Raw genomic sequence first — 22,777 nt, 5'->3', positions numbered from 1 at the left:
CCCTGGGGAATTCCTGATTCTACCTGGATTATGTTGGAGAGGCTTCCATTAAAGAACACCCTCTGTGTTCTGTGAGACAGAACTCTTTATCCACATTATAGCAGGGGGTGTAAAGCCATAACACACAAGTTTTTCCAGCAGCAGACTATGATCGATAATGTCAAAAGCCGCACTGAAGTCTGATTAAAAATATTGTGGGGGCTGTTAATTTCTTTCAGCCAATCATGAGTCATTAGTGTAAGTGCTGTGCTTGTTGAATGTCCTTCCCTATCAGCGTGCTGAAAGTCTGTCAATGTGTTTCCTGTAAAATAGCTCTGTATCTGGTCAAACACCATTTGTTCCAGAAGTTTACTAAGGGTTGGTAACAGGCTGATCGGTTGGCTTTTTGAGCCAGTAAAGGGGTCTTTACTATTCTTGGGTAGCGGAATGACTTTAGCTTCCCTCCAGGCCTGAGGGGACACACTTTCTAGTAGGTTTGGATTGAAGATGTGGCAAATAGGAGATGCAATATCATCCTCTATCCTCAGTGATTTTCCATCCAAGTTGTCAGAACCCGGTGGCTTGTCATTGTTGATAGACGACAATTATTTCACCTTTTCCACACTCACTTTACGGAATTCAAAATTACAATTATTGTCTTTCATAATTTGTTCAGATATACTTGGATGTGTAGTGTCCAGCGTTTGTATGCTGGCAATGTCATGCCTAAATTTCCTAATATTGCCAATGAAAAAAAAAAAAAAAAAACTATGTAGTTATCAGTGGGAATATCAGTGGGTTTTGTAATGAATGAGCCATCTGATTCAATGAATGGCAGCCATTAACATTGACAGCCATTGGTGTTACTGTATTTGTAATTATGATGGACTGTTTTACTGTAGCTGAGGGCTCCACACAAGCCATGCTACATCCACATGTCATACTTTGTGTTTTTCTGTGTTAATATCCCACTGACTTTGCCAATATCAGGCACAGCCTTCTACATTATCACTGTGTATTAATCTCCTCTTCCTTCCTCCTCTCCTCAAATGATCTTCATCCCTCCTATGTCCCCCAATATCTCTTCATATGGTGATGTTTTTCCTGTTTTAAATGAAAACAGGACTTCTTCCTTCAGAGCCGTTAGACCAGGGTTCCAACCCTTCTTTCCTCCATGCCACTTTCTCCTAATAACCCACATCCCTCCTTTCTCCTAATAACCCACATCCCTCCTTTCTCCTAATAACCCACATCCCTCCTTTCTCCTAATAACCCACATCCCTCCTTTCTCCTAATAACCAACATCCCTCCTTTCTCCTAATAACCCACATCCCTCCTTTCTCCCCTGCAGAGTTTCCCATCAGACGAGGGCTGGCCGTTCGCCAAGTACCTGGGGGCATGTGGTCGCGTGGTGGCGGTGAACTACGTCGGCGAGGAGCTGTGGTCTTTCTACAACGCTCCGTGGGACAAGAGGGTCGACCTGGCCCGACAGCTGATGGACATCGCTGAGCAGCTCACCAACAATGACTTTGACTTCGCCCTCTACCTGCTGGACGTGAGCTTCGATAACTTCGCCGTGGGGCCGCGGGACGGAAAGGTCATCGTTGTGGACGGGGAGAACGTCCTGGTGGCCGACAAGAGACTTATCAAACAGAGTGAGTTGTTATTGGCACACTGCCGGGGGGGGTTTAAGGTTATCAAACAGAGTGAGTTGTTATTGGCACACCGCCGGGGTGGGGGGGGTTTAAGGTTATCAGCGCGTCTCCCGGGTTGAAACCGAAACCACTCAAAGGGTAACGTTTAGGCATTAAGGTTAGGGGTATGGTTTGGGGAAGTCTTGAAACAAAATAATAGAAAAATAAATGCTCTATTATCATCAGGTATCATCAGTATTCTCACGGTGTGCTAGAGTGTTGTGAACTACGGTGGCCCAGTTGTCTGAGCAGCGTGCTTGGACTCCGAGCATCATGATTTCGCGCCCAGTGCAGGGCTGAGGAAGATGTATATCCACGTTGTCAGGACCTTTTCAAACGTCCAAAATCTACATCTATTTCTAGTGATCAGGCTGAATATATGAGGGCTCTCTGTCTGTCTAATGTTTTCTCTGTTGCTATGACACCCAGTGTCTGTGTCCTTTGCGTGTTTGTTGTTCTAATGCCGGTGTGTGTCTTTCCTAGCTGTCCTTGTTCTGTTACCACCACCCGCTGTCCTTGTTCTGTTACCACCACCCGCTGTCCTTGTTCTGTTACCACCACCCGCTGTCCTTGTTCTGTTACCACCACCCGCTGTCCTTGTTCTGTTACCACCACCCGCTGTCCTTGTTCTGTTACCACCACCCGCTGTCCTTGTTCTGTTACCACCACCCGCTGTCCTTGTTCTGTTACCACCACCCGCTGTCCTTGTTCTGTTACCACCACCCGCTGTCCTTGTTCTGTTACCACCACCCGCTGTCCTTGTTCTGTTAGCCCCACCCGCTGTCCTTGTTCTGTTAGCCCCACCCGCTGTCCTTGTTCTGTTACCACCACCCGCTGTCCTTGTTCTGTTACCACCACCCGCTGTCCTTGTTCTGTTACCACCACCCGCTGACCTTGTTCTGTTACCACCACCCGCTGACCTTGTTCTGTTACACTATCAAATCAAATCAAATTTTATTTGTCACATACACATGGTTAGCAGATGTTAATGCGAGTGTAGCGAAATGCTTGTGCTTCTAGTTCCGACAATGCAGTAATAACCAACAAGTAATCTAACTAACAATTCCAAAACTACTGTCTTATACACAGTGTAAGGGGATAAAGAATATGTACATAAGGATATATGAATAAGTGATGGTACAGAGCAGCATAGGCAAGATGGTATCGAGTACAGTATATACATATGAGATGAGTATGTAAACAAAGTGGCATAGTTAAAGTGGCTAGTGATACATGTATTACATAAGGATGCAGTCGATGATATAGAGTACAGTATATACGTATGCATATGAGATGAATAATGTAGGGTAAGTAACATTATATAGGGTAGCATTGTTTAAAGTGGCTAGTGATATATTTACATTTCCCATCAATTCCCATTTATTAAAGTGGCTGGAGTTGAGTCAGTGTCAGTGTGTTGGCAGCAGCCACTCAATGTTAGTGGTGGCTGTTTATTAACAGTCTGATGGCCTTGAGATAGAAGCTGTTTTTCAGTCTCTCGGTCCCAGCTTTGATGCACCTGTACTGACCTCGCCTTCTGGATGATAGCGGGGTGAACAGGCAGTGGCTCGGGTGGTTGATGTCCTTGATGATCTTTATGGCCTTCCTGTAACATCGGGTGGTGTAGGTGTCCTGGAGGGCAGGTAGTTTGCCCCCGGTGATGCGTTGTGCAGACCTCACTACCCTCTGGAGAGCCTTACGGTTGAGGGCGGAGCAGTTGCCGTACCAGGCGGTGATACAGCCCGCCAGGATGCTCTCGATTGTGCATCTGTAGAAGTTTGTGAGTGCTTTTGGTGACAAGCCGAATTTCTTCAGCCTCCTGAGGTTGAAGAGGCGCTGCTGCGCCTTCTTCACGATGCTGTCTGTGTGAGTGGACCAATTCAGTTTGTCTGTGATGTGTATGCCGAGGAACTTAAAACTTGCTACCCTCTCCACTACTGTTCCATCGATGTGGATAGGGGTGTTCCCTCTGCTGTTTCCTGAAGTCCACAATCATCTCCTTAGTTTTGTTGACGTTGAGTGTGAGGTTATTTTCCTGACACCACACTCCGAGGGCCCTCACCTCCTCCCTGTAGGCCGTCTCGTCGTTGTTGGTAATCAAGCCTACCACTGTTGTGTCGTCCGCAAACTTGATGATTGAGTTGGAGGCGTGCATGGCCACGCAGTCGTGGGTGAACAGGGAGTACAGGAGAGGGCTCAGAACGCAGCCTTGTGGGGCCCCAGTGTTGAGGATCAGCGGGGAGGAGATGTTGTTGCCTACCCTCACCACCTGGGGGCGGCCCGTCAGGAAGTCCAGTACCCAGTTGCACAGGGCGGGGTCGAGACCCAGGGTCTCGAGCTTGATGACGAGCTTGGAGGGTACTATGGTGTTGAATGCCGAGCTGTAGTCGATGAACAGCATTCTCACATAGGTATTCCTCTTGTCCAGATGGGTTAGGGCAGTGTGCAGTGTGGTTGAGATTGCATCGTCTGTGGACCTATTTGGGCGGTAAGCAAATTGGAGTGGGTCTAGGGTGTCAGGTAGGGTGGAGGTGATATGGTCCTTGACTAGTCTCTCAAAGCACTTCATGATGACGGATGTGAGTGCTACGGGCGGTAGTCGTTTAGCTCAGTTACCTTAGCTTTCTTGGGAACAGGAACAATGGTGGCCCTCTTGAAGCATGTGGGAACAGCAGACTGGTATAGGGATTGATTGAATATGTCCGTAAACACACCGGCCAGCTGGTCTGCGCATGCTCTGAGGGCGCGGCTGGGGATGCCGTCTGGGCCTGCAGCCTTGCGAGGGTTAACACGCTTAAATGTCTTACTCACCTCGGCTGCAGTGAAGGAGAGACCGCATGTTTTCATTGCAGGCCGTGTCAGTGGCACTGTATTGTCCTCAAATCGGGCAAAAAAGTTATTTAGTCTGCCTGGGAGCAAGACATCCTGGTCCGTGACTGGGCTGGATTTCTTCCTGTAGTCCGTGATTGACTGTAGACCCTGCCACATGCCTCTTGTGTCTGAGCCGTTGAATTGAGATTCTACTTTGTCTCTGTACTGACGCTTAGCTTGTTTGATAGCCTTGCGGAGGGAATAGCTGCACTGTTTGTATTCAGTCATGTCACCAGACACCTTGCCCTGATTAAAAGCAGTGGTTCGCGCTTTCAGTTTCACACGAATGCTGCCATCAATCCACGGTTTCTGGTTAGGGAATGTTTTAATCGTTGCTATGGGAACGACATCTTCAACGCACGTTCTAATGAACTCGCACACCGAATCAGCGTATTCGTCAATGTTGTTGTCTGACGCAATACGAAACATCTCCCAGTCCACGTGATGGAAGCAGTCTTGGAGTGTGGAGTCAGCTTGGTCGGACCAGCGTTGGACAGACCTCAGCGTGGGAGCTTCTTGTTTTAGTTTCTGGCTGTAGGCAGGGATCAACAAAATGGAGTCGTGGTCAGCTTTTCCGAAAGTGGGGCGGGGCAGGGCCTTATATGCGTCGCGGAAGTTAGAGTAACAATGATCCAAGGTCTTTCCACCCCTGGTTGCGCAATCGATATGCTGATAAAATTTAGGGAGTCTTGTTTTCAGATTAGCCTTGTTAAAATCCCCAGCTACAATGAATGCAGCCTCCGGATAAATCGTTTCCAGTTTGCAGAGAGTTAAATAAAGTTCGTTCAGAGCCATCGATGTCTGTTTGGGGGGGGATATATACGGCTGTGATTATAATCGAAGAGAATTCTCTTGGTAGATAATGCGGTCTACATTTGATTGTGAGGAATTCTAAATCAGGTGAACAGAAGGATTTGAGTTCCTGTATGTTTCTTTCATCACACCATGTCACGTTGGCCATAAGACATACGCCCCCGCCCGTCTTCTTACCAGAAAGATGTTTGTCCGCGCGATGCGTGGAGAAACCCGTTGGCTGCACCACCTCGGATAGCGTCGTTCCAGTGAGCTATGTTTCCGTGAAGCAGAGAACGTTAGTCTCTGATGTCCCTCTGGAATGCTACCCTTGCTCGGATTTCATCAACCTTGTTGTCAAGAGACTGGACATTGGCAAGAAGAATGCTAGGGAGTGGTGCACGGTGTGCCCGTCTCCGGAGTCTGACCAGAAGACCGCCTCGTTTCCCTCTTTTTCGGAGTCGTTTTTTTGGGTCGCTGCATGGAATCCACTCCGTTGTCCTGTTTGTAAGGCAGAACACAGGATCCGAGTCGCGAAAAACATATTCTTGGTCGTACTGATGGTGAGTTGACGCTGATCTTATATTCAGTAGTTCTTCTCGACTGTATGTAATGAAACCTAAGATGACCTGGGGTACTAATGTAAGAAATAACACGTAAAAAAACAAAAAACTGCATAGTTTCCTAGGAACGCGAAGCGAGGCGGCCATCTCTGTCGGCGCCGGAAGTACCTACCACACTATACTACCACTCTATACTACTACACTGCCACACTATACTACTACACTACCACACTATACTACTACACTACCACACTATACTACTACACTGCAACACTATACTACCACACTATACTACTACACTACCACACTATGCTCCCACACTACCACACTATACTGCCACACTATGCTCCCACACTGCCACACTATGCTCCCACACTGCCACACTATGCTCCCACACTGCCACACTATGCTCCCACACTGCCACACTATGCTCCCACACTGCCACACTATGCTCCCACACTGCCACACTATACTCCCACACTGCCACACTATACTCCCACACTGCCACACTATACTCCCACACTGCCACACTATACTCCCACACTATACTACCACACTATACTACTACACTGCCACACTATACTACTACACTACACTACCACACTATACTACTACACTACCACACTACACTACTAGACTACCGCACTATACCACTATACTCCCGCACTATACTACTTCACTACTGCACTATACTACTTCACTACCGCACTATACTACTACACTACCACACTATACTACTACACTACCACACTATACTCCCGCACTACCACACTATACTACTACACTACAACACTATACTACTACACTATACTACCACACCACACAACATATTTGACACGTGGAGTAAACCTGTCTGATGTCAGCATGTGTTTCTCAACCTCTCCTCAACCTCTCCCCTCGTACTCAGTAGTGTCTCTGATCTAGGTTTGGGCTGGGAGAGGATCAGGGTGATAGTCATTTCTGTTAACCCACAACTCAAATCTTCAATTGGGTCAGATACATGACCATCCGTGGTAGAAATGTAGTCTCTACCCTCTCCAAAGGGAAACCCCCCCAAGTTGAAGCGACGCTTTGTGATACGTCCATTGAAAACCCCCAAAACACGGGAACTAACAATGCGTTATCTCAGAGATTCGGGCCGTGTTGGTACCTATGGAAAGATGCTACAGTTTATCTCACAGAGATTCAGGCCGTGTTGGTACCTATGGAAAGATGCTACAGTTTATCTCACAGAGATTCAGGCCGTGTTGGTACCTATGGAAAGATGCTACAGTTTATCACAGAGATTCAGGCCGTGTTGGTACCTATGGAAAGATGCTACAGTTTATCTCACAGAGATTCAGGCCGTGTTGGTACCTATGGAAAGATGCTACAGTTTATCTCACAGAGATTCAGGCCGTGTTGGTACCTATGGAAAGATGCTACAGTTTATCTCACAGAGATTCAGGCCGTGTTGGTACCTATGGAAAGATGCTACAGTTTATCTCACAGAGATGCAGGACGTGTTGGTACCTATGGAAAGATGCTACAGTTTATCTCACAGAGATTCAGGACGTGTTGGTACCTATGGAAAGATGCTACAGTTTATCTCACAGAGATTCAGGCCGTGTTGGTACCTATGGAAAGATGCTACAGTTTATCACAGAGATTCGGGCCGTGTTGGTACCTATGGAAAGATGCTACAGTTTATCTCACAGAGATTCAGGCCGTGTTGGTACCTATGGAAAGATGCTACAGTTTATCACAGAGATGCAGGACGTGTTGGTACCTATGGAAAGATGCTACAGTTTATCTCACAGAGATTCAGGCCGTGTTGGTACCTATGGAAAGATGCTACAGTTTATCACAGAGATTCAGGCCGTGTTGGTACCTATGGAAAGATGCTACAGTTTAGCGGTTGGGCTTTCTGTCCTCCATGTACATTACTATGGAAGCGATGCACAGGTCTTAACTAGATTAAGGTGACATGCTAACTTTGCCCCAGTCTGTCCTTCAAAAGTGATAACAGCTAAAATAGATAAACCAAAGTGGAACAAACATTCATATCTTGTCCATGTAGGAGCCATGCCACTAGTTTCCCCTCTAACACCCCATCTACACACACACACACACACACCTCCCCAGCTCTACAGCAGAGGGTGGGAAAAGCCTTTTTAGATGTGTCCACCTGTAGAAATCGTATGACAATTATAAAACCACTGTCTGTGTGGGACTGGTGCCACCGCTGTGCCCTGTGACAGATTGTGTGTGTGTGTGTGTCTGCGTGGGAGAGAGAGATGGGGATGGATCGTGACAAACACACACTGAGATAAAATGCTGGCCAAAGTACAAGGTCTGTCACCACAAAAGAGCAGATGGACACTCACCATGTGTGTGTGTGTACAATGTAGCTTATACAGTGCATTCTGAAAGTATTCAGACCCCTTCAATTGTTATTTTTTTCCCCTCATCAGTTGACACACCATACCCCATAATGACAAAGCAACAACAGTTTTATATTTTTTACATTTTTGCTAATTTAACATTTAAAAATTAAAAAAGAAGGGCAACAAATATATATTACATTTACATACGTTTTCAGACCATTTCGTCAGTACTTTATTAAAGCTCCTTTGGCAGCGATTACAGTCTTCTTCGGTATGAGTTTTTACTCTTCTCTGCAGAGTCCGGACTCTGGCTGGGCCACTCAAGGACATTCAGAGACTTGTCCCGAAGCCACTACTGCGTTGTCTTGGCTGTGCGCTTAGGGTTGTTCTCCTGTTGGAAGGTGAACCTTCGCCCCAGTCTGAGGTCCTGAGCTCTCTGGAGCAGGTTTTCATCAAGGATCTCTCTGTACTTTGCTTCATTCATCGTTAACTCGATAATCATTAGTCTCTCGGTCCCTGCCGCATTATGCCAAATGCCATGGTAACATGGTATTTTGCCTTTATGTAAGTTTTGCACATGTATTCTCTCAACCAGCTTCACCTGGAATGCTTTTCCAAAATTCTTGGAGTTTCCACATATGCAGAGCACTTGTTGGCTGCTTTTCCTTCACTCTGCAGTCCAACTCATCCCAAAGCATCTCAATTGGGTTGAGGTCGGGTGATTGTGGAGGCCAGGTCATCTGATGCAGCACTCAATCACTCTCCTTCTTGGTCAAATAGCCCTTACACAGCCACACCTGGCCATGCTGCTGCTCCAGTTTCAACTTCCACCTGACTGTGCTGCTGCTCCAGTTTCAACTGTTCTGCCTTATTATTATTCGACCATGCTGGTCATTTATGAACATTTGAACATCTTGGCCATGTTCTGTTATAATCTCCACCCGGCACAGCCAGAAGAGGACTGGCCACCCCACAGCCTGGTTCCTCTCTAGGTTTCTTCCTAGGTTTTGGCCTTTCTAGGGAGTTTTTCCTAGCCACCGTGCTTCTACACCTGCATTGCTTGCTGTTTGGGGTTTTAGGCTGGGTTTCTGTACAGCACTTTGAGATATCAGCTGATGTACGAAGGGCTATATAAATAAATTTGATTTGATTTTGGAGGTGTGTTGAGTCATTGTCCTGTTGAAAAACAAATGATAGTCCCACTAAGCGCAAACCTGATGGAATGGTGTATCACTGCAGAATGCTGTGGTAGCCCTGATGGTTAAGTCTGCGCTGAATTCTAAATAAATCACAGACCTTGTCACCAGCAAAGCACCATCACACCACCTCCTCCATGCTTCACGGTTGGAACCACAAAGGCGGAGATCATCCGTTCACCTACTCTGCATCTCGTAAAGACACAGCGGTTGGAACCAAACCAAAGGACAGATTTCCACCGGTCTAATGTCCATTGCTCGTGTTTCTTGGCCCAAACAAGTCTCTTATTATTATTATTATTAGTGTTTAGTAGTGGTTTCTTTGCAGAAATTCAACCATGAAGGCCTGATTCATGCCTTCTCCTCTGAATTGTTGATGTTGAGATGTGTCCGTTACTTGCTCTGAAGCATTTATTTGGGCTGTAATTTCTGAGGTGCAGTTAAATCTAATGAACTTATCCTCTGCAGCAGAGGTCATTCTGAGTCTTCATTTCCTGTGGCGGCCCTAATGAGAGCCAGTTTCATTATAGCTCTTGATGGTTTTCGTGACTGCACTTGAAGAAACTTTAAAACTTGTTGAAATGTTCCATATTGACTGACCTTCATGTCTTAAAGTAATGATGGACTGTCATTTCTCTTTGCTCATTTGAGCTGTTCTTGCCATAATATCGATTTGGTATTTTACCAAAATAAAATAGTGCCATCTTCTGTATACCACCCCTACCATGTCACAACACAACTGATTGGCTGTTGTTCAGGGACACATTATTCCATTTCTGTTAGCCACATGTCTGTGGAACTTGTTCAGTCTATGTCTCAGACGTTGAATCTTGTTACGTTCATACAAATATTTACACGTTAAGTTTGCTGAAAATAAACGCAGTTGACAGTGAGAGGACGTTTCTTTTTTAGCTGAGTTTATGTAGATCTAGGTGGGTGGGTGGGTAGGTGGGTAGGTAGGTAGACAGGCAGGCAGGCAGGTAGGTAGGTAGGGTAGTTAGGTGTGCAGGTAGGTAGGTAGGGTAGTTAGGTAGGGTAGTTAGGTGGGTGGGTAGGTAGGGTAGTTAGGTGGGTGGGTAGGTAGGTAGGTAGGCAGGCAGGCACGTAGGTAGGTGTGTAGGTAGGTAGGCAGGCAGGTAGGTAGGTAGGGTAGTTAGGTGTGCAGGCAGGTAGGTAGGTAGGGTAGTTAGGTGGGTGGGTGGGCGTGTGGGTAGGCAGGCGTGTAGGTAGGCAGGCGTGTAGGTAGGTAGGTGTGTAGGCAGGTAGGTAGGGTAGGTAGGGTAGTTAGGTGTGCAGGCAGGCAGGTAGGTAGGTAGGGTAGTTAGGTGGGTGGGTAGGTAGGCAGGCGTGTAGGCAGGCGTGTAGGTAGGTAGGTAGGTGTGTAGGTAGGCAGGCGTGTAGGTAGGTAGGTAGGTAGGTGTGTAGGTAGGTAGGTAGGTGTGTAGGCAGGCAGGCAGGTAGGTAGGTAGGTAGGTAGGTAGGTAGGTAGGTAGGTAGGTAGGTAGGGTAGTTAGGTGTGCAGGTAGGTAGGGTAGTTGGGTGGTGGGTAGGTAGGCGTGTAGGTAGGTAGGCGTGTAGGTAGGTAGATAGGTGTGCAGGTAGGTAGGTAGGTAGGTAGGTAGGTAGGGTAGTTAGGTGTGCAGGCAGGAAGGTAGGTAGGTAGGGTAGTTAGGTGGGTGGGTGTGTGGGTGGGTAGGTAGGGTAGTTAGGTGGGTGGGTAGGTGGGTGGGTACAGATCTGAGACTGAAAGACACTTAAACCTGAGGTAAAATATTGTCTATTTAAATAGAGGCTGATTTGACTTTCAACTCCATCATGCAAGCAGCTTCAGCAGGTATCTGGTTTCCTACCAAAATCACACCATCTAGGTGTAGTAGAGTCAGGTTTGCTAATCGTAATAATGCTGATTATAGTGTACATGGTAAGAGTTTGTCCTTTATTATATTGACCAATAGGAGAGAGATTTGCCCCGCTTTGTTTCCTGGTTGGGAAGGAAGGTGATTGGAACACATTTACATTTTTTAAATTTGTTTTATTTAACCTTTAATTCACTTAAGAACAAATTCTTATTTACAATGACGGCCTACAAAGTACATTCATTTTCCTGTGCTTCACCTTGGTGTTTTGACCCACACCGTGCCCGAATTCAGAAATAGATTGAATGTTGTTGTTTTTCCTCATCCATCTATACACACTACCTCATAATGACAGTAAAAACAGATATCTAATTTACATAAGTATTCACACCCCTGAGTCAATACATGTTACAGTCACCTTTGGTAATGATTACAACTTGCTGGGGAAGTCTTAAGAGCTTTGGAAACACCTGGATTGTACAATATATGCACATTATTCTTTTAAAAAATTATTCAAGCTGTTGGTTGTTAATTATTGCTAGATGGCCATATCACTTATGTGATATTTCAGTCTTTATATTTTTTTTAAAATAAATTTGCAAATTTTTCAAAAGAAAACTGTTTTTGCTTTGTCATTATGGGGTATTGTGTGTAGTTTAATGGGGGGGTGGGGGCAATTTAATCCATTTTAGAATAAGGCTGTGACCTGACCATGTGGAAAAAGTCAAGGGGGTCTGAATACATTCCGAATGCAACGATACTGTGTTGACATCACATACATTATCAAGCATTTCACACGTTATCCAGATACTGACTGTTACTGGTCTATAGCAGCTTCCCAACAGAATGGGCTTTAGGTGAGGCAGATGAACCTGTAGCCATATTACTTCAACAGTATTTAACATGAGATCATCTCAAGTCTTTACAGGAATGTGGTTCTGAATGTAAACAGCGGCACCTCCTTTGGCATTTCTGTCTTTTTTGTAGATGTTAACCATGCTACTGCTGTATCATCGAAGCTATTATCTAAAAAAAATCATTTCACAGATTATCAGAATATGAATGTCATCTGTTACTAGCAAATTATTAATTTTCATGAACATTGTTTCTTAAACTATGTAACGCGGGATATTTGTGAGGTGAGGTGCTTGATTTTTTTTCCATTGCTTTAACTTGTTATGGCTGCAATCCCGTTAACGGGATAATTGTCATCAACAACCGCTGAATAGCATAGCGCTACATTCAATAAATATTACTATAAATATTTATATTCATGAAATCACAAGTGCAATATAGGAAAACACAGCTTAACCTTTTGTTAATCACCCTGTTGTGTCGGATTTTGAAATCATGCTTTACAGTGAAAGCAATCCAAGGGTTTGTGTAAATAAATCGATCGCACGACAAAACATTAAGTACACTTAGCATCAGGTAGCTTGGTCACGAAAATCAGAAAAGCAATGAAATTAATGGTTTACCTTTGATCTTCGGATGTTTTCACTCACGAGACTCCCAGTTACACAATAAATGTTCCTTTTGTTCCATAAAGATTATTTTTATATCCAAAATACCCCCGTTTGTTTGTCACGTTATGTTCAGAAATCCACAGGAAAGAGCGGTCACGACAACACAGACAAATTCCAAATCGTTTCCATAATGTCCACAGATGTCAAATGTTTTTTATAATCAATCCTCAGGTTGTTTTTAAAATATATAATCGATAATATATCAACCGCAAATGTCTATCAGTAGGAGAGGGGAAAAGCAATGGCTGTCCAAACTGTTGTGCAAGCAAAACTCATGCGACCACATGACGCGATGTTATCGTTCTGGCTCATTTTTCAAAATAAAAGCCTGAAACTATGTCTGAAGACTGTTGACACCTTGAGGAAGCGATAGGGAAAGGAATGTGGTTGATATCCCTTTAAATGGAGCAAAGGGAGGCTATGGAACATGGCGTTTTCAAAATAGAAGCCACTTCCTGTTTTTGATTTTCCTCAGGGTTTCGCCTGCAATATCAGTTTTGTTATACTCACAGACAATATTTTGACAGTTTTGGAAACTTTAGTGTTTTCTATCCAATACTTATAATAATATGCATAAATTAGCAACTGAGACTGAGGAGCTGGCCGTTTACATTGGGCACCATTGGGCTACTCAATACTGCCCCCTGCAGCCATAAGTTAAATAACCTCCAAACGAGCTTCAATGCCATACAACTCTCCTTCCGTGGCCTCCAACTGCTCTTAAACACTAGTAAAACCAAATGCATGATTGGTATTTGTAGTTGTCCAGATATTCTAAGTCAGAACCGTCCAATCTAGAATTGGCTTCCTATTTCGCAAAAAGCCTCATTCACTCACGCTGCCAAACATACCCTCGTAAAACTGACTATCCTACCGATCCTAGACTTTGGCGACGTCATTTACAAAATAGCCTCCAGAAGCAGACATGCTCATGTTATTTATGTTTGAGTTGATAGTGCAGGTTCAGCTGCACACAGTGGACTTCCTACTAGGGCACACAGTTCTAACAATACAACTCTGGCACATGATTCCAGTATAATACAATAACTGTGGAATCAGCAGAAGCATTTACGGCAGATAGAGGGACATAAATTAGGTTACTTACATTGTGTCTGCCAACACCCTCTGGCGTAATGTACATATGCTGAAGCATTATGACAACTCTGCATCACAATTTGTAGGTATTGACTGAGCTGGGCTTGGCTCATTGATAAATGTGTCTTAACGCAGCCTTATAGTGCTGTGAAAGGATCCAGGAACACAAATGATTTGGGTGGATCCCATCCTCCTCATAAAAACAAATCTCTAGACCACCTTTACTCCACACACGGAGATGCATACAACGCTCTCCCTCACTAAAGCAGGAAGTACCAGTGACTTGCTCAATACGGAAGTGGTCGGATGACGCAGATGCTACACTACAGGACTGTTTTGCACAGACTGGAATATGTTCATGCGATTCATCCAATGGCATTCAGGAATATTAAAGTCATCGGCTTCATAAAAATAAAATACAAATTGGCCAGTAACCGAAAGGCTGCTGGGCTTGAGTACCCGAGCCGACAAGGTGAAAATAAATCTGTCACTATTCCCATATGTATTGTTGGGTCCTTCTCAGTCTGTCACTTAGCCGTGATATTCCCATATGTATTGTTGGGTCCTTCTCAGTCTGTCACTTAGCTGTGATATTTGATACTTCTGAAACTTTAAATGTAATTATCCTCACCTTGAGCATGTGTATTTCTGGCTCAGTCTTAATCTGTCTCTGAGCTGAAAGGGCCCATCTGCAAAAGGGGGCCGCAGATGGGACCCTAGCTAGCTGGCGGGGCATTGTGTGTGTGTGTGTGTGTGTGTGTGTGTGTGTGTGTGTGTGTGTGTGTGTGGGGGGAGGGGGGTTTGTTGGTTGGTTGGTTTTTCGCAGATGGGACCTAAAGTCCCCACAAGGACAGTAAAACAAGGAGAGTAAAATCTCCCCATGAGGACAAAGGCTATTTTAAGTTCAAGGGTTAGGTTTAGGGTTACAATTAGGTTGCGCATAAGGGGTTGTGGTAAGGGGTTATGGTAAGGGGGAACATACATAGTCGTCAGTAGCAGTGGGATCCTGACAGGGCCGTAGGACCACGGCATTAGAACGGCTGATCTCTGATTATATTTCAATCCTCAGGGATCATCGTCCTCTCCAACTATTGATCTCCAACTGCTTCATCATCATGAGATGTTTTTGACTCTATAAACCTCCTAAACACAACGTTTGTCCTCTATAAACCTGCCTAAACAGTTTTGTCCTCTATAAACCTGCCTAAACAGTTTTGTCCTCTATAAACCTGCCTAAACAGTTTTGTCCTCTATAAACCTCCCTAAACACAACGTTTGTCCTCTATAAACCTGCCTAAACAGTTTTGTCCTCTATAAACCTGCCTAAACAGTTTTGTCCTCTATAAACCTCCTAAACACAACGTTTGTCCTCTATAAACCTTCCTAAACAGTTTTGTCCTCTATAAACCTGCCTCAACAGTTTTGTCCTCTATAAACCTGCCTAAACAGTTTTGTCCTCTATAAACCTGCCTAAACAGTTTGTCCTCTATAAACCTCCTAAACACAACGTTTGTCCTCTATAAACCTTCCTAAACAGTTTTGTCCTCTATAAACCTGCCTCAACAGTGTTGTCCTCTTTAAACCTGCCTCAACAGTTTTGTCCTCTATAAACCTGCCTCAACAGTGTTGTCCTCTATAAACCTGCCTCAACAGTGTTGTCCTCTATAAACCTGCCTCACAGTGTTGTCCTCTATAAACCTTCCTCAACAGTGTTGTCCTCTATAAACCTGCCTCAACAGTGTTGTCCTCTATAAACCTGCCTCAACAGTGTTGTCCTCTATAAACCTGCCTCAACAGTGTTGTCCTCTATAAACCTGCCTCAACAGTGTTGTCCTCTATAAACCTTCCTCAACAGTGTTGTCCTCTATAAACCTGCCTCAACAGTGTTGTCCTCTATAAACCTCAACAGACAGTGAAACATAACATGCTCTGAAGGAAAGTGTCCAAATGTTGGTCGGTTCCATAAAACAGGAAAGTGGTTGTTCTATGTCTGCCAGATTAAATGTTTTTAATGAGTTTGTTGACTGGTTGTAATGTATCCCAAATACATTTCTATAATTGCTTCTGATGTCACCAGACACTTGCGGTAATCTCCTTCAGGGCCTCGGTCGTGTAAGATTTTCCATGTTGATTATTTTCCTACGACACATCATGCCAATTTGAAAATGTATTTTAAAAATAGACCCCATCTAACAGCCATTTTGAGACACCCCCCCCCCTTCAAGCTGCCAGGATGGTCCCATGGTAGACTGGTGTTTGTTTCCCAGAGTCTAGATCAATTCCAGCTTATTGGAAGAGGATCTGATCCGAAACAATGTTACGAATATTAATTATACATCTACTGCTGTTGAAATGTACTGGACTCAATCCTTCTTGTCACATTATTCCTAGTGATATCATATCCGTGTCTTTTAGTCCATGGTTTCCGTTTTAGACAAGCGACCAGGAAGATTTTATTTCATCGTACATTTTGAGAAATGACCCAGTCATCCATATTCATTGGGTAAAGCCATCGAGGCCGTCCAACCCCCTGCAACGAGGAATATCGGACCAAATGACGAGCCACATTTACTTGTCCTTAATTAAACGGCCTATAACGTATGACAAGAAAACACTATTCCTTGTGTGTTTCAATGTGTAGCATATTCACAAACTTTATAGCCTGTTGTTTTATTGGTTTTTACTTTCCTAAAACGATAATTGTCCACCTCACAGTTCAGCTGTCAGAAATTTGAGAAGTAAGTGTATCAGGACATTGCATGCATAGACCTATAGGCTTCGTCCACTGTATGGTGTGTGTGTGTGTGTGTGTGTGTGAAGCTTAGGCTTAGCCTTAGCCCCAGAGAGAGAGATACCGGCAGCTATGACACTGAAATGAATTTATTTTCAGTACAGGAGGAGGCTAATTTATACAGGAGGAGGCTAATTCATACAGGAGGAGGAGGAGGCTAATTCATACAGGAGGAGGCTAATTTGTTAGTTTTCAATAAGAATATTTTCATATTATGCTTTATGTGTGTGTGTGTGTGTGTGTGTATGTGTGTGTGTGTGTATAAAAATAAATAAATAAAGCATAATATTGTTAGAAATAACTCTGGTAGAGCTGAAACATTCTTCGTCACGTTCAGCTGTCGGAGTCCGTTGGAGCGCCAGGGCGTGCTGCCTTCATACCATAGACCTGCAGTAAAATAGGTTAATAGCCACAACACACCAAACCTTCACAAAAATGTAAGTCAAGCCATTGTTTATAGGGAAATTACCAAAAGTACTTTATCAAACACAACGTTACAGTTGAAAATGGTTAAACAGAATGAAACAAAACACTTCTGAACTGGTTTAAACGTTGAAGTTTTGAACAGGCTATACAACAGAAATGGCCGAGTGCCTACTGTACCCAACGAATGACAGCAATGGGCTAATGATATAGATTTTTTACCACAGGCTTACTTATAACCTATCTTGAACTACATACGGAGCAATTAAAAAGACAAATATCAATAATGATTAAATGCGAGAGGGGGAAAAAAATGCATCCTACCTGAATAGCGGGTTGCACAGTAGCCTGCGTTTGGCCGACTGCGTTCTTCTCATCTTTGTCCACTACAATCTTAACTTTTCGAAGCGGAGGACGTTCCCGTAAGACTAGAGACTAACATTTCCCCCTGGTGCCACTAAGTTTTTGAGTTTGTGGCTCCATGATTTGGCGTCACGAACAACACCAGCATTCTTCTAGGCCTTTCATCTTTAAAGTCATTTGCAGCTTTATTAGGAAGTGGAATACACTATTGACCCGCATACAGTGTCTTAAACCGCTGCGCCACTCGGGATACATAATAATCCAGGGATTTTGTCATTACTGTGGTGGAAAATTATATTTTAAATGTTTTAGCTGAGCTACGGTGGTAAAGTGTGAAAAAATATATTTTAAATGTTTTATTTAAAAAATATAATAATAATTTTTTTTTGCTCAATAAATTTGCATCTTTTTGTGCGCTAATATGCAAATTTATTTGGTGCTAATTCGTAATGGCTGAGCTACGGTGGTAAAGGGGCTGAGCTACGGTGGTAAAGGGGCTAAGCTACGGAGGCGTAGTGGCTGAGCTACGGCGGTGTTTGTCAATCAAATTTGCAAGTAGGGTTAAGTACCTTGCTCAGGGGCACATCAACAGATTTTTTTTTACCTAGTCGGCTGGAGATTTGAACCAGTAACTTTTCAGTTACTGGCCCAATGCTCTTAACCGCTAGGCTACCTGCCGCCCTATAGTTCTCTCTCTCTCTCTCTCAACCTGCTGTCTCACCTCTCTCTGTCTCTCTCTCTCTCTCTCTAGATAAACCAGGGAACTATGACGGGGTACCTGTCTGTGGTCTTACCTGTCTGTCTACCTGTCTGACCTCTCTCTCTCTCTTTGTCTCTCTCTGTTTCTGTCTGTCTCTGTCTCTCTCTCTCTCTCTCTCTCCAAATAAACCAGGGAACTACGACGGGGTACCTGTCTGTGGTCTTACCTGTCTGTTTCCCTGTCTCACATTTCTCTCTCTCTTTCTCTCTCCAGATAAACCAGAGAATTATGACGTGTGGTACGAGAGTCGCTTCGAGGACTGTGACAAGGAAGCCTGCCTGTCCTTCTCCAAGGAGTCTCTGTGTAACCGTGTCACCGTGGACCACAACTACTACGCTGTGTGTCAGAACCTGCTATCGCGTTACGCCACGTGGCGAGGGACCACCGGCGGCCTCCTCCACGACCCCCCCGCCCACATAGCCAAAGACGGCCAGCTGGAAGCGCTGTTGGACGAGTGTACCAACCCTAAAAAACGCTACGGACGCTTCACGGCCGCCAAGGAGCTGAGAGACTACCTCACCCAGCTAGTGGCCTCCGCCTCGGCGAGTTAATGACCAGAGCTGGCGGTTAGCGGTGGCCTGCATCTCAGCCGCACGGTGGTTCAGGGTTAGTTGAGGGTTTGATCTCCCCCTCTGACCTTGTCCCCGGGAACTTGACCATGACCTTTGAACCTTGACACTCCTCGTCTCACTTCAAGTCCAGGAGATCGCCACCCCGCTGGTCACACGGCAGCAGCTTTGATTGGTCCTCTCGTCTCCTGGTGTCAACCAACCAGTGCAGCTTCAGAGGAGATGTTTAAACTGACTGTGGTAGCTGGTTGGTGCTGAAGGACCAGGAGGAAGAGGATCAGCCAATAAGGAGAGCTTTAACCCGTGGTTAGCCTACATAGACTGTACATGACTTCTCTCCTCCGCCCAGACCCTCTCTGTTTATCCATCAGGACTCTTGTGTTTGCTATCATTTTATCTTAACCATTCTTTCTTTCTGAAAATGTCCCTGTTGTCCTTTTGGTTTGGGGTTGAACGAATCAGAACAGGAGCATGTTGACATTTCTGCTGTATGTTCTGTTCAGGAGGACGGTCACTAACTCAACTCTGCTATTGTCCCACGTGGAGACCTGAGCACAGCACCGCAGGTTAACAGAGGAAGACAAAGCCTTGGCTATAAAGGTCTTTACTTCCTGCTACTCTAATTGATCACTTGGTTTCCAGTTCACCTGAAGTCAGGCAATCAACGTTTTTATATAGGGAGGGAGGAACACGATAGTGATGCCAATGAGGACTGTGGTGGTGCAGAATCTGATATTAGATGTGTGTGTTTACCAAAGAGGCTATATGAAACACTGAACTACCCCCCAGTACCATGACACAATGCTGTTCTGATCCTGTATGACTGCCCAGAGGAACCTTCCCTCCATCTGTCTGGCAACACAATCTGCATAGGAACGATTGTATGAATCCAACTCAAGCCCAGGGTCAGGGTTAACCAGGCTCCCTTCTCTGTGTTAAATCAGAACCAGGCTCCCTTCTCTGTGTTAAATCAGAACTAAGCCCAGGGTCAGGGTTAACCAGGCTCCATTCTCTGTGTTAAATCAGAGCTAAGCCCAGGGTCAGGGTTAACCAGGCTCCCTTCTGTGTTAAATCAGAACCAAGCTCCTTTCTCTGTGTTGAATCAGTGATTACTTCAATAGATAATTAAAGGAAGGGTGGATGCATTTTCAAACAGACCCTAAGAATTGGGCCACAGTGTGAATGTCGCATTGCCATTGCAGTGGACTGCAGTACCCACAGAGTCTGTAATTGATAAATGACTCCATGTCTGACTGTTTGAAAAAGGAAATGTTGATCCTGTCTTGTTCTGTGCGTTTTATCTACTTCCTCAACAACCCAGATTTGGCTCCTCACATGTCGTAATTTCACAGAGTTTTGTGTTCATTATTAAACGTTGCCTCCTCACTGCTCAGCTTCACTTTGAGCCATCCAGCTTTAAATGGCCTGTATGTTTTATCTCCAACAAATTAGCACATTTGGGTTGATTTTGCACTTGGTGGACCAATAAATTAAAGCCCAAGTAATCATAATGTACTGTATGTTCATTTGAATAGTGAGAAGTTTGTTGTAGCTCAGCGTCCTTTTGTCTCAGAGCTTGGGAACAGAAAAACAACATCCTTTCGTCTCAGAGCTTGGGAACAGAAAAACAACGTCCTTTCGTCTCAGAGCTTGGGAACAGAAAAACAACGTCCTTTCGTCTCAGAGCTTGGGAACAGAAAAACAACGTCCTTTCGTCTCAGAGCTTGGGAACAGAAAAACAACGTCCTTTCGTCTCAGAGCTTGGGAACAGAAAATCAATATCCAACAGTCAGTGCTGTACACTACATTCTATATAGACAGTGTCCCCCCAAAGGGTACCCTATTCCCTATATAGTGCACTACTTTTGACCAAAGACCTCTGGCTCTAAATAGGGAATAGGGTGCCATTTGAGAGGTCTATAAACACAATCAGATAGTAATTTACAGTCAATACCATCCACCATACAGTACATTGTACGATTCCCTATATAGTGCACTATAGGGAATCAGGCTGGTTTAGCTAGGCTACAAAAGTAGTGCACTATATAGGGAATCAGGCTGGTTTAGTTAGGCTACTAAAGGAGTACTCTATATAGGGAATCAGGCTGGTTTAGCTAGGCTACTAAAGTAGTGCTCTGTATACGGAATCAGTCTGGTTTAGCTAGGCTACTAAAGGAGTACTCTATATAGGGAATCAGGCTGGTTTAGCTAGGCTACTAAAGTAGTGCACTATAGAGGGAATCAGGCTGGTTTAGCTAGGCTACTAAAGGAGTGTACTACATAGGGAATCAGGCTGGTTTAGCTAGGCTACTAAAGGAGTGCACTATATAGGGAATAGGCTGCCATTTGGGGGACACACCTTGTTTTGGAATGTTTCCCTGGCCTGGAGGATTGTGATTGGTTCGTTCTGTAGTTTGAGGAGGGATTTGTATGTGCGTAAATAACTGTCCGCTTTTGTACTGTAATTTTTCATTTGAGTATTTTATATCAGCAGTGTCTGATTTTACTGTGCCTTTCATTCAAAGGTTGTATTTACAACTTTTTGGTGGGTTATATATATATATATATATATATACTTACCTGGTGTGTGACTTTTCTGTCAATTGCTGACTCTGTCATTACTTTTGCTCAGGTTGTCACAACAGGTGTTTTCAGGTGTTTTTGACTGCAGGTTATGATTGGCCTAATTTTCCTTTTCAAAACAGTTCTTTATTTCCATCACTCACTCTTATGCCTGACTGAGCGCATCCCGATAGTCCTTTTTCTGTGCCTCCATCGTATTTTGACTCTCTGTGTCTGTCAGTGTGTGCTAGTTGTGTGTGTGGCTCAACTTTGGTAACCCGCACCCGACCCTAACCCGCTGTGGCCCGCGCCCGACCCTAACCCGCTGTGGCCCGCGCCCGACCCTAACCCGCTGTGGCCCGCGCCCGACCCTAACCCGCTGTGGCCCGCGCCCGACCCTAACCCGCTGTGGCCCGCGCCCGACCCTAACCCGCTGTGGCCCGCGCCCGACCCTAACCCGCTGTGGCCCGCGCCCGACCCTAACCCGCTGTGGCCCGCGCCCGACCCTAACCCGCTGTGGCCCGCGCCCGACCCTAACCCGCTGTGGCCCGCGCCCGACCCTAACCCGCTGTGGCCCGCGCCCGACCCTAACCCGCTGTGGCCCGCGCCCGACCCTAACCCGCTGTGGCCCGCGCCCGACCCTAACCCGCTGTGGCCCGCGCCCGACCCTAACCCGCTGTGGCCCGCGCCCGACCCTAACCCGCTGTGGCCCGCGCCCGACCCTAACCCGCTGTGGCCCGCGCCCGACCCTAACCCGCTGTGGCCCGCGCCCGACCCTAACCCGCTGTGGCCCGCGCCCGACCCTAACCCGCTGTGGCCCGCGCCCGACCCTAACCCGCTGTGGCCCGCACCCGACCCTAACCCGCTGTGGCCCGCACCCGACCCTAACCCGCTGTGGCCCGCACCCGACCCTAACCCGCTGTGGCCCGCACCCGACCCTAACCCGCTGTGGCCCGCACCCGACCCTAACCCGCTGTGGCCCGCACCCGACCCTAACCCGCTGTGGGCCGCACCCGACCCTAACCCGCTGTTGTGTTTCTGCTTATAATTTGACATTTTGTTTGGCTATTTGCAACTTGTCTATAATTAGATACGTGCCGCTTCTCTTGTCATTACATGTTGCCCTAGAAGAATAAATAAACCTTTGCTCACCTGAATAATATCATAAATATGTAGAATGAATGCATACATTTAGTTGACATCGGTAAAGTTCTCTGTCATCTCTTCTTTCACGGAGCAAAGACGTTTAGGGACCGGGGAGAAAATGCAATAACTTTCCAAATAACATCAGTTTGACCGGTTGTAAGGAAATAGAAAGCAGTGAAAACAACCCTACATGTTTCTGATGTGATTTCAGGTCAGCTTGGATGC

At 45.4% G+C, this 22,777-nt stretch overlaps 1 protein-coding gene across 1 annotated transcript in view; it reads left to right on the top strand.

Annotated features, from left to right (window-relative positions):
• dipk2a (divergent protein kinase domain 2A) overlaps nucleotides 1–20,350 on the top strand; it is a 76,133-nt gene extending 55,783 nt beyond the window's left edge. The window contains exons 3-4 of the mRNA XM_024404437.2: nucleotides 1,331–1,634; nucleotides 18,489–20,350. Of these exons, the coding sequence (XP_024260205.1) occupies nucleotides 1,331–1,634; nucleotides 18,489–18,826 (642 nt within the window). The 3' untranslated portion in view covers nucleotides 18,827–20,350. The remainder of the gene's footprint in view (nucleotides 1–1,330; nucleotides 1,635–18,488) is intronic.
• Nucleotides 20,351–22,777: the final 2,427 nt, after the last annotated feature.

The sequence above is a fragment of the Oncorhynchus tshawytscha genome, linkage group LG16 (genome assembly GCF_018296145.1).
Source record: "Oncorhynchus tshawytscha isolate Ot180627B linkage group LG16, Otsh_v2.0, whole genome shotgun sequence".
NCBI classification, from domain to species: domain Eukaryota; kingdom Metazoa; phylum Chordata; class Actinopteri; order Salmoniformes; family Salmonidae; genus Oncorhynchus; species Oncorhynchus tshawytscha.
Note: the sequence above shows the minus strand (reverse complement) of the source record. Positions and strands in the feature narration are given on the sequence as shown.